This window comes from Pipistrellus hanaki (assembly GCF_964339955.1).
Source record: "Pipistrellus hanaki genome assembly, chromosome: 2".
Classification (NCBI taxonomy): Eukaryota; Metazoa; Chordata; class Mammalia; order Chiroptera; family Vespertilionidae; genus Pipistrellus; species Pipistrellus hanaki.
This window is the reverse complement of record NC_140504.1, coordinates 199642770-199653853: the sequence shown is the minus strand read 5'-3', so window position 1 is coordinate 199653853 and position 11084 is coordinate 199642770. Positions and strand designations below refer to the sequence as shown.

The window sequence follows — 11084 nt, the reverse complement described above, 5'->3', positions numbered from 1 at the left end:
CCGGCAGGCCCTGCGGCGGCCCCAGGAGCCCGAGCGCCGGGGGCTTCGGCAGCCTCGGCCGGTGGGCGCGGGCGCAGCGTCGCGGCGGCCCGGCTGGCCGGTGCTGAGGCGCCGAGGGGCCGCGGGCCGGCCGGCGCTGACACACTCTGGCTCCTCAGGTCCCCGAGCTCCCGCCGCGGGACGCAAACTTGCGGGCAAGTGGAGGGGTCGGCAGCGGCGGCACTGCGGCCGGGCCGGGGTCAGTCACCGCGGGGCCCGGCGACTTCCCGGGGAAGGAGATGGAATGACAGGGGGCGCGGCGGCCGGGCGGCGGCGAGGCGGTCAGCCTCGGGGTGGCGCCGGCCCTGCCCTGACCGCCGCCGGCCCGGCGCCCCGCTGCCCCCGCTGCCCCCGCGGGCGGACGCCGGCGGCCGGGGCGCAGCGCGGGGCCGGGGCGTCTGCAGGGCCGGGGGCCGCCCTCTGGCTCCGCTCCCCGCGGCCGCGACCAGCGACCCCGCGGGGCGGGCGGCAGGCTCGGGGCGCTGACCCGGGCAGGGCTGTAGACGGCGGCTCCGGAGCAGCCAGGCCGCCCCGCCTCTGGTGCCCTCCGCCGCCGCCGGGCGGGCGCCGAGCGCGGGGCGGGCGCCGGGTCCCCGCGCAGCCCGGCTGCAGCCCGCAGGCTCGCGGGGGGCGCGGCGGGCAGCGGGGGCCCGGCCCGGTGAGCTCCTGCCGGGCTTGCTGCTGGCCCTTTAGTCGTTCGGTCCGGGGCCATGTCCGAAGGTGATGCTCTGAGTGCGTGTGTGTTAGGTAGGGGCCAGGGGAGAAGGCGCTGATCGATCCTCCTGCCTCCCCCCTGAGTCCAGAGCCAATTGGAGAAACCAGCCAAGGTGTCAGGCGCCCGGCGGGCACCAGCGGGCGGGGGTCAGGCCACCTAAGCGGGTGGAAGCCCTGGCGAACCCGGGCCTTCCTGGCGTCCCCCTCCTGCCATTCCTCTGTGGCCTGAGTATCAGCACCCCAACCGCCACCAGCTGCAGGCTCCCCCCCGGGGGGTGACCACCTGCCCTTCCTTTGGGCTAAGCCCCGCAGGGTCAGGTCTGGGGTCCCCAGCTCTGTCCCAGGGCCCCCTCTCACTCCCCCCCTCCCCAGCGTGTCCCCGCGGAGGCGGCCAGGGCGGCCACATGACAGGTGCCTGTTGATCCTCCACCCGGGGCGGGGTTGATTCCAGCAGCAGCAGCAGGCTCTGGGGGTGCAGGGAGGGGAGTGCTGCCTCTGTCTGCCCAGCTCCTGGGCAAATGGGACAACTTTTTTTTTTTTTAAATGTGATTTAATCTCAATAGCTTTTAAGTTCTTTCCCAATAAAAGGTTCACAAATAGAGGAACACCTCCCTTGACGTGGTCCCCGCACCCCATTTGTAAAGAGCTCTGCCCCCCACAGGCGGGCAGCTGACAGCAGACCCAGGCCACCTTGTTTGGTTGCGGTAAATGCTGCAAATGTGAAACCACCTTTTAAATACACACACACACACACACACACACACACATTTCAGAGAGGAAGGGAGAGGGAGACACAGATAGAAACATCATTGATGAGAGAGAATCATGGATCAGATGCCTCCTGCACGTCCCCCACTGGGGATGGAGATCACAACCCCAGCCTGTGTCCTGACCGGGATGTAACCATGATCTCCTGGTTCGTAGGTCAGTGCTCCCCACTGAGCCAGGCCGGTAGGTCTGAAACCACCTTTTAATCCGTTTTTCTCCAGACGTGCCGGCTGGCCGCCTGTTTGCTTGGCTGTGGTCTGTGTCGGTGATCGCTCCCGGTTTCCAACAGGACATCTTGGCGGCTGCGTTTCTGGTAAAGAAAGAAAAGGAAGTGGCTTCTGGGTGGGTTCCCTTCCTGGCCCCTACCTGCTCCTGACCCTGGTCCGTTCCCCACTCGCCACCCCCTGCGCACACACACCCTGGTGGGACCTCCTGAGGTGGGGGGTGAACTTTGACCCCACGACCTGGTGTCATGCACTGGGCTCCAGGGAGGATGGCGATGGAGACGAGGCAGGGAAGGGGGTGGAGAAAGGTGGTGGAGAGGCCTGGGAAGCCACTGCTCCCCTCACAAGGGGCCGGAGGCCAGGGGGCCCATCACGGTGGCAAATGTGGAGGAGCGGGCAGCGGGCAGGCGTTGCGGATGCCTTGCTCAGGCTCCGGGTGATGCCACGCTGAAGCGAGGGCAGACCCCAAGCCCCCGGGATGGGGCGTGGAGGGTGGTGACAGGAAGGGGCTCAGACCGGGGGTGCCCCAGAACAGGACGTGCTCGGTCCTCCACCGTCCTCCCCAAGGCGTGTTGGTCTGGGCAAGAGAGGTGAAGGTGGGGGCCCGTGCCCCGGCCTGGGAGTGGGCTGGTGGGCTCCCGAGAGGGTCAGCCCTGGGAGGCGGTGGTTTTCTGGCCGGGGCTGGAGAACGGACTGTCCGGCTGAGCTAAAAATACCAGGTGTGAAGTCAGGTCCTGGCCGGAGGCGCCGTAACCCTACCCTGCGGCCCCCATGCCGCCATTCAGCAGCCGAGGGAGGCTCGGCCCTGACTTCACAGATCCCGCCAGGCACCCCGCCCCACTCGCCATCCTGTGCCCACCCTGGAGGGCAGGGCCCTGCTCAGGGGCCCCTGCCCCACGGCTTGTTGGAGATGCTCCTGCAGCACTGCCAGGGCCCGGAGGCCAGAGGCCAGGCCGGTGTGGTGGCCGGCTCCCAGGCTCAGGCTGGACCCACAGGGCATGGGTGTTGGCTCTTGGGTCCTTTCTTGCCTGAGTTCTTTTTTATTAATGTTGTTATTATTTAAAATAAACTTTTATTGATTTTAGAGAGGAAGGGAGAAGGAGAGAGATAGAAACATCAGTGATGAGAGAGAATCGTGGGTCAGCTGCCTCCTGCATTGGGGATCGGTCCCCCAACATGGGCCTGTGCCCTGACCAGAATCAACCCTGGGACCCTTCAGTCCCCAGGTGGATGCTCTCAGGAGCAGCCATGGCAATTGTGTGAGTGCTTTACCTCGGTGTGGGGCCAGTTTCTGGGCCTGCAGTTGGGGGGCCCCTGCACGCAGGGGTCGTCAGTTGGGCCCACGTGTCCACACTTGTCTGTAGCGGTGAAAGAGGCCGCTCTGGCCAGCTGCAGCTCAGCAGGTGCGTCAGGGCGGGGCGGGTGTGTGAGCGCTGCAGCCTGGGGCGGGGGGATGGGGGGGGAAGGGATGGGGCCTGTGCCCTCAGGGACAGCGACATCACTGCCCACAGCCCACCCCAGGCTGGTGCTGCTCCGCCTGAGTCAGACCCACGTGGCAGCTCTGACGGGAGGCCCCTGGGGCCACACGTGGGTGGCCTGCCATGCCTGACTGCTGAGGTGGCAGCCCCAGGACCCTCCCCCTCCCTGGGGCTTGCTGGCACCATTCAGAGCATTCTCAGGGATCATTCTTGATGTGGGCTCTTTCTCACGGCAGGCCTGGGGGCTGAGCTGGTGGCTGGAGCCCGTGGTGGCCACTGGCCTGGGGCTGAGCTCCTGGCTGGAGCCCGCAGTGGCCTCAGGCCTGGGGCTCATCTTGTGGAGACAGCAGAGGGGAGGGCAGGACAGGCAGCAGAAGGGGGCGTGGCCCAGGGGGGTGAGCCGCTGGCCAATCAGCAGAGAGTGGGGTTTCTGGGGAAAGGCTTCTGATTAGCCATTGGTCCTCGTTTTCAAAACATCCGCCTGTCTGGGGAAGCCCCAGAGGTCCGGCAGGGGCCGACGGACCCTCAGGCTGGGCTGGGATCAAGGGCCTGCCCACCTGTGCTGGGTGCCCTCTCAGAGTGGGCGGGGTAGAGGGTGGGCTCGGGTGCCCTTGGGGTGTGGGCCCTGCTGCTGGCTGGAGTAGGAGTCAGCAGGAAGCCTGGCCACTGCCTCTCCTCGCTGCCCGTCTTCGGTCTCAGCCGGACAGGCGTTCCCTGCGCTGGCCAGGCCTGGGGTGCCGAGTGTCGGGCTGGGGGTGACGCAGGGCCAGGACTGGGAGCGGGGCCTGGGTGGAGGGGGATTGGCCTTTCTCCCTGGGCTGGCCTCAGTGCCCAGTGACTGCACCTTGGCTGCCCCCAGCCCTGCCCCGGGGTGCCCCACCACGCCTTCTCCCTGCAGAGTCCTGACCCTCCGTGAGGTCCCGGAAACGGAGGGGGACTGCCTTGCCTCCCAGCAGTCCTTCCGCCTCTCCCGGAGCTTTCTCTCTCCACTCTTCCAGGCCTTCCTGTTGCGCAGGAGACTCTATGCAGAGCATTTGGTGGGGCACAGGCACAGTGAGCCCAGCTTCCAGGTGAGCAGGCATGTGTTTCCAGGTCAGGAAGTAGCACCTGGCTGGACCCGGGGCCCCAGGGCCGCTTCTGCTGCTGCCCCCGCCCCTTCCCCCAAAGCCTGGGCCTGCTTTCCGGTCGGCATTTCTGTAGATGGGCTGTGGGGTTTGGCGGGTGGTGGCCCGGCCAGTGTGTTGCCTGTTCTGTGGGGTGTCTGCTCTGTTCGGCGCCCTCTCCACGGGGCAGGGAGAAGCCCTTTGTGGGACGCGCTGACGCACTCAGGTTCGGCCCTGGTGTCTCAGGAGCAGCCGTTCTGAGCGGTAGCCGTCCCCCCATCAATCACTGCACGTCTGTTTTCTGCCGTCAGCATCGCTGTCAGACCTTTCACTGCTGCCGGGAGCCACGTCCACTCACCCGTAAGCACCCAGCACTGGACCTTCTCGTGGGCACTTGCTGAGGGCCTTCCCTGCCAGGTGTGTCCCTGGTCGCAGGGATCCACGTCCTGATCGCAGGGTCACCACAGCTGGAGGGACCTTCAGAGAGGTGCCCGTGCCCCCCGGGATGTGCCACCCCCACCTAAGGCTGCTCTCCCCAGCGGCCCCACCCCTCCGTGGGCTCCAGGCGCCTGTAGTTCCCAGCCCCCTCCCTCCCGGCTGGGTGCCTCTCCTACCTTCCCTGCAGCTCACTGTGGCCTGAGGGTGCCCTCTGCCTGCAGGTCCCAGAGCAGCGCCCCCACCATGGACCCAGACCCCCAGGCTGGCGTGCAGGTGGGCATGCGCGTGGTGCGGGGCGTGGACTGGAAGTGGGGCCAGCAGGACGGCGGCGAGGGTGGCGTGGGCACGGTGGTGGAGCTCGGCCGCCACGGCAGCCCCTCAACCCCCGACCGCACCGTGGTGGTGCAGTGGGACCACGGCACCCGTACCAACTACCGCGCCGGCTACCAGGGCGCGCACGACCTGCTGCTCTACGACAACGCCCAGATCGGTGCGTGCGCGGGGCGGGCGGGGGGCGGGGCGCGCCCACCCCCCCTGACCCTGCCCCGCCCCCAGGCGTGAGGCACCCCAACATCATCTGTGACTGCTGCAAGAAGCACGGGCTGCGCGGCATGCGCTGGAAGTGCCGCGTCTGCGCGGACTACGACCTGTGCACGCAGTGCTACCTCAACAACAAGCACGACCTGGCCCACGCCTTCGAGCGCTACGAGACCGCCCACGCCCGCCCGTGAGTCCGCGCCCCGCCCCCTGCCTCCTACAGGACGGCCCTCACCCGCAGGACCGGGCGCTCTGCGGCTCCCCCAGAGGCAGGGCTTCCCCGCCATTTCCCTGAAGCGGGGCAGAGTAATGGTCACTCCCTCCTGCTGGGGAAGGCGACCGTGTCCACTGAGCAGGTGGTGCCATGGTCCTGGTGCCACCCCAGAGCCAGGTGTGGCTCCCGTGTCGCCATGGCGGCACTGAGGTGGCCTGTGCTGGCCCTGTAGCCAGCATCCTTCGTGGAAGTCCTGGGCGTGGCAGTGGGCAGCGTACGCTGGGCCAGCCCCTGGGCACAGGGGCAGGAGCTGGGTCTGGCCAGGAGCCTCCTTGGCTGTGGTGGTGGGCGGGAGGGGGGAGGATTAGGCTGGGGACAAGGCTGCTGGGGTTCCTGAGCCAGAGGCAGAGCAGGCTCAGCTGTCTGGGTGCCTGTGTTCTCTTCCTCCATTGTCTGTGCTGGCCGTCCCTGGACAGGGCCTGCGCCAAGCTCGGGGGCAGGCCATGCTGTGAGGGGGCCTGGGTGCATCGGGCAGGGCCCCCTGGAGGAACACGGTCAGCAGCTCCAGGCCGAGTGTGGAGGCCCAGAACTAACTGCTGGGCCAGCCGTCCGGGCCCTGGGCGCCGGGAGCGAGCTGGGCTGGACAGAGGCCGGTGCCTTCACACCGCCATCCGCATGGCCCAGGACACGCTCTCTTGCAGGGTCACCCTGAGTCCCCGCCAGGGCCTCCCACGGATCCCATTGAGGGGCATCTTCCAGGGGGCAAAGGTGGTGCGGGGCCCCGACTGGGAGTGGGGCTCACAGGACGGTGAGTGGGGGCCCCGGGGGAGGTGGGGCTGGGCTGGTCCTGGCTATGGCTGTGCCTCATGGCACGCGCTTAGCTGCTGGTGGGGCATGTCTCTCCAGGAGGGGAAGGGAAGCCAGGCCGAGTGGTGGACATCCGTGGCTGGGACGTGGAGACAGGCCGGAGCGTGGCCAGCGTGACGTGGGCCGATGGCACCACCAATGTGTACCGCGTGGGGCACAAGGGCAAGGTGGACCTCAAGTGTGTGGGCGAGGCGGCCGGCGGCTTCTACTACAAGGAGCACCTCCCGCGGCTGGGTAAGGCTGCCGGCCGCATCCCGCCTGGCTGCACCTGCTGGGCTGGCGGGGGCCTCTGGGGGAGGGCCCCGGGGTGGGGGTGCTGCCTGAGCTGGGCCTGCGCCTGCCTCCAGGCAAGCCCGCAGAGCTGCAGCGCCGGGTGAGTGCTGACGGCCAGCCCTTCCAGCCCGGGGACAAGGTCACGTGTCTGCTGGACACCGACGTCCTGAGGGAGATGCAGGAAGGCCATGGCGGCTGGAACCCCAGGATGGCAGAGGTGAGCTGCCCCGCCCATCGGCCCTGTGCCCTCCCCTCCCCACCTCCCCCGGACCCCCAGCCACAGCCTCCACGACCCGCCACAGTTTATCGGACAGACGGGCACCGTGCACCGCATCACGGACCGTGGGGACGTGCGTGTGCAGTTCAGCCACGAGACCCGCTGGACCTTCCACCCGGGGGCTCTCACCAAGGTGCATGGGGGGCGGGGCGAGCCCTGTCCGTTCTCTGTGCCCTCCGAGGACCTGCTCGTCCCTGAGGAGGAGGAGAGGGCCTGGGGGTCCAGGTGTGAAGGGACGTAGGAGGGCAGGGCAGAGCCAGGAAGCCACTACAGCGCTATGGGCAGGAGGCCACGTGGTTGCTTTACTTTCTCAGGTGCTCCCGTGGGTGCTGTGGGGGAGCACGTGGGATGGTGATGGGTGCGGGAAGGCCCTTAGGACAGATGCTTGGCCCCCGGTGGGGGCTGGGAAGGGGCGTCTGGGAAGCAGGATTCCCAGCTGGGATCGAGGCTGAGGGAGGTCGATGGGCAGCTGGGAGGGGTCCCTCCACGGATGGGGTCCTGGGAAGGAGTGGGTGCCGAGGAGGGTGTGTGTGGTGTCATGAGACAGTTTGTAGAGCGAGTCCCGTGCAGGTGAGGGCACAATTGGGGGGAACTGGGGGTGGGGAGTGGGCCCTGATCTGTCTCCCTGCTGTTCTGGCCCTGCCCCTGGTTATGGCCAGCTGCCTGCTCCCCATCTGAGCTGGTCTCAGTCTGGTCTCTTCAGCTGCCACCCCCGGGCACAGGGGCTGAGCTGTCCAGGGCCACCCTGGTCACCAGGGGTCTTGTCCAGCCAGACCCTTTGGTTGTGTTTCTGGTCAGTTTAGGGTTGAGTTCAGGCCGATCTGTCCTGTGGAGCTTGATGGGGTACCTCCTGCTCCACGACCCTGGGCAGCCACAGGGCCGGGCCCCTCATCGGCCTCTCTCTCACTCAGCACAACTCCTTCTGGGTGGGCGACGTGGTGCGGGTCATGGACGACCTGGACACGGTGAAGCGGCTGCAGGCCGGGCACGGCGAGTGGACCGATGACATGGCGCCTGTGAGACCCCCATCCCTCCCCGCCTTCGCTGCTCCTCCCTCAGCCCTGGGGCCCAGCCTGTGATCTCCCTCTTCTCAGGCCCTGGGCCAAGTTGGGAAGGTGGTGAAGGTGTTCGGAGACGGGAGCCTGCGAGTGGCGGTCGGTGGTCAGCTGTGGACCTTCAGCCCCTCTTGCCTGCTGGCCTATCGGCCTGAGGAGGACGCCAACCTGGACGTGGCTGAGCGCGCCCGGGAGAACAAAAGTGCGGGACCCAGCAGCGGCCGCCGGGGGGGGGGGGCTCCCAGGGCCCCTGCCTGACCTCCCCCGCCCCCCCCCAGGCTCCTTGAGTGTGGTCCTGGATAAACTTCGAGCCCAGAAGAGCGACCTGGAGCACCCAGGGCGGCTGGTGGTGGAGGCGGCCCTGGGCAACGTGGCCCGGGCTCTGGACCTGCTGCGGAGGCACCCTGAGCAGGCACGCTCCTGAGGCCCACCCTCGTCCCAGGCTTGGCCCGCCCCGGGGGGTGGGGGCCGGGAACTGACCAGCAGTGCTCCCAGCAGGTGGACACCAAGAACCAGGGCAGGACGGCCCTGCAGGTGGCTGCCTACCTGGGCCAGGTGGAGCTGCTGCGTCTGCTGCTGCAGGCCCGGGCGGGCGTGGACCTGGCCGACGAGGAGGGCAACACGGCTCTGCACTACGCGGCCCTGGGGTGAGCCTGGCGGCTCGGTGGGGGCTGGGCCTGCAGTGCTGCCAGTGGGCACAGCACCCTGCCGCCTCCTCTCCCACCAGGAACCAGCCCGAGGCCGCCCGCCTGCTCCTGGCTGCGGGGTGCCAGGCCAATGCCCTGAACAGCACCCGGAGCACCGCGCTGCATGTGGCTGTGCAGAGGGGCTTCCTGGAGGTGGTGAGGGCCCTGTGCGAGCTGGGCTGCGACGTCAACCTGCCAGTGAGTGCGGGCCTGTCCTTCCCCGGGCTCACGGAGCCCTGCTGCCGCTGACCACTGCCCCCCGACAGGACGCCCAGGCCAACACGCCCCTGCACTACGCCATCTCCGCGGGCGCCGGCGCCAGCGGCATCGTGGAGGTGCTCACCGAGGTGCCGGGCATCGACGTCACCGCCACCAACAGCCAGGGCTTCACCTTGCTGCACCACGCGGCCCTCAAGGGCCACGCGCTGTGAGTTGGGGCGGGCACAGCCCGAGCAGCTCCTGCCACGCTGCTGGGCACCGGGAGCCCCCTCCACCAGACCCCTCCCTGCCCCACAGAGCTGTCAGGAGGATCCTGGCCTGGGCACGGCAGCTGGTGGACGCCAAGAAGGAGGATGGCTTCACGGCGGTGCACCTGGCCGCCCTCAACAACCACCGGGAGGTGGCCCAGATCCTCATCCAAGAGGTGAGGACAGCCCGCTGCCCCAGGGGGGAGTCGGGGCCCTCGGGCCCCAGGCTGAGCCCGTGCCCCCCTTCCCAGGGCCGCTGTGATGTGAACGTCCGAAACCGGAAGCTCCAGTCCCCGCTGCACCTGGCCGTGCAGCAGGCCCACGTGGGGCTGGTGCCGCTGCTGGTGGACGCGGGCTGCAGCGTCAACGCTGAGGACGAGGAGGGGGACACGGCTCTGCACCTGGCCCTGCGGCGGCACCAGCTGCAGCCCCTGGTGGCCGACGGGCCCCGGGGGGCCCCGGGGACTCTGCAGCTGCTGTCCAGGGTGAGCAGGTGGGGCTGGGGCTGGAGAGGTGGCCGAGCACCCGGCTGCAGGTCCCAGGCAGGCCCCGAGTGACCGCCCACTCCCTCGGAGGGTGCTTCCTGGGAGCCAGGCCCTTGAGGGTTGGGTAGCCCCCAGGTCAGCCGTTGGCAGGTGTCTCTGTCCCTGTCACCTAGTGTGGCCAGCATCCCTGCATTCTTTGCCCCTGAGCAGCCTGGGAAAGGGGGTGGGTGTCTCAGCATTCATCCCTTCCCTCAGGGGCTTTTCCCGCCACCTCCCCTCTGCCCTGCATGGGGCAGCTGGTGCTCCCCCTGAGGTCTGCCAGCCTTATGGCCTCTGCCCCCAGCTGCAGGCCTCGGGTCTCCCTGCCAGCGCAGAACTGACGGTGGGCGCCGCCATCGCTTGCTTCCTGGCGCTGGAGGGCGCGGACGTGAACTACACCAACCACCGCGGCCGCTCCCCGCTGGACTTGGCTGTGGAGGGCCGAGTCCTCAAGGCCGTCCAGGGCTGTGCCCAGCGCTTCCGGTGAGCCGGTGGGGCGTGGCGGGCGTGGCAGGGGCGGCACCCCAGCGGCCCTGTCAAGCCCCCCTCCTCCACCTGCAGGGAGCGGCAGGCGGGCGGGGGCGCGGCCCCAGACCCCAGGCTGGTGCTCAGCACCCCCAGCACCACGTCCAACCTGCACGCGGCCCTGCCTGCGGGGCCGGAGGCGGCCGAATGCCTGGTGTGCTCTGAGCTGGCGCTGCTGGTGCTGTTCTCGCCGTGCCAGCACCGCACGGTTTGCGAGGGTGAGTGCGGGGCGCGGGGGTGGGAGCAGGAGGAGGAGGAGGAGCAGGAGTGCGGCCCCACCCAACAGCGCCCCTCCCCCGCAGAATGCGCGCGCAGGATGAAGAAGTGCATCAGGTGCCAGGTGCCCATCAGCAAGAAGCTGCTGCCAGGTGGGTCGGCTCGGGCGGAGGAGCTGACTGGATTGCCCTCCTCTCCCCCTCCCTCCCCCGCAACCGGCTCTAACCCCATGGCCGCGCCTAATCCCGCCCTAGACGGCACGGAGGTGGCCGGCACGGCCCCCGCGCCCGGTCCACCGCGGCAGCTGGTGGAGGAGCTGCAGAGCCGCTACCGGCAGATGGAGGAGCGCATCACCTGCCCCATCTGCATCGACAGCCACATCCGCCTCGTGTTCCAGTGCGGCCACGGCGCCTGCGCGCCCTGCGGCGCTGCGCTCAGCGCCTGCCCCATCTGCCGCCAGCCCATCCGCGACCGCATCCAGATCTTCGTATAGCCGCGCCCTGCCGTCCACCGTCCACCATCCACCGCCGCCGCGAGCCCCCGCCCGCCCGTGTTTTATAAAAAGATTCACGAACTTCGCCGCCTGGTGCCTGTCTGGGGGGGCGCGGGCGGTCCCGGTTCTTCCCGGACAGAAACCAGCGGTCCCGCCCGCGCCGCCTGGCCCCTCCGCCCGCGCCCA

The 11084-nt window shown here is 68.8% G+C and overlaps 1 protein-coding gene across 3 annotated transcripts; it reads left to right on the top strand.

Moving 5' to 3' along the window:
- MIB2 (MIB E3 ubiquitin protein ligase 2) lies at positions 1-10979 on the top strand. 3 transcript variants are annotated; one of them, XM_084873188.1, is made up of 22 exons: positions 1-238; positions 1743-1834; positions 4222-4293; positions 4638-4743; positions 4986-5254; positions 5320-5491; positions 6217-6323; positions 6422-6616; positions 6730-6872; positions 6958-7065; positions 7844-7948; positions 8027-8189; positions 8266-8399; positions 8483-8634; positions 8715-8871; positions 8940-9100; positions 9190-9316; positions 9392-9625; positions 9969-10147; positions 10226-10407; positions 10492-10557; positions 10660-10979. In XM_084873188.1, the coding sequence occupies exons 5-22, from the start codon at positions 5008-5010 to the stop codon at positions 10896-10898; spliced, it is 2871 nt and encodes a 956-aa protein (XP_084729314.1). In that variant the 5' UTR covers positions 1-238; positions 1743-1834; positions 4222-4293; positions 4638-4743; positions 4986-5007; the 3' UTR covers positions 10899-10979. The 3 variants fall into 3 exon arrangements, with proteins under 3 accessions (XP_084729314.1, XP_084729315.1, XP_084729316.1); XM_084873189.1 differs by having other exon boundaries at positions 2-238; positions 8486-8634; XM_084873190.1 differs by lacking the exon at positions 6958-7065 and having other exon boundaries at positions 2-238; positions 8486-8634.
- The last annotated feature ends 105 nt before the right edge of the window (positions 10980-11084 follow it).

Coding starts and splice junctions, on each gene's coding strand:
- MIB2 (XM_084873188.1), top strand. CDS start 5,008: ATGGACCCAGACCCCCAGGCTGGCGTGCAGGTGGGCATGCGCGTGGTG. Junction 6,617..6,729: donor GGAGCACCTCCCGCGGCTGG/GTAAGGCTGCCG, acceptor GCCTGCCTCCAG/GCAAGCCCGCAGAGCTGCAG. Junction 8,872..8,939: donor GCTGCGACGTCAACCTGCCA/GTGAGTGCGGGC, acceptor GCCCCCCGACAG/GACGCCCAGGCCAACACGCC.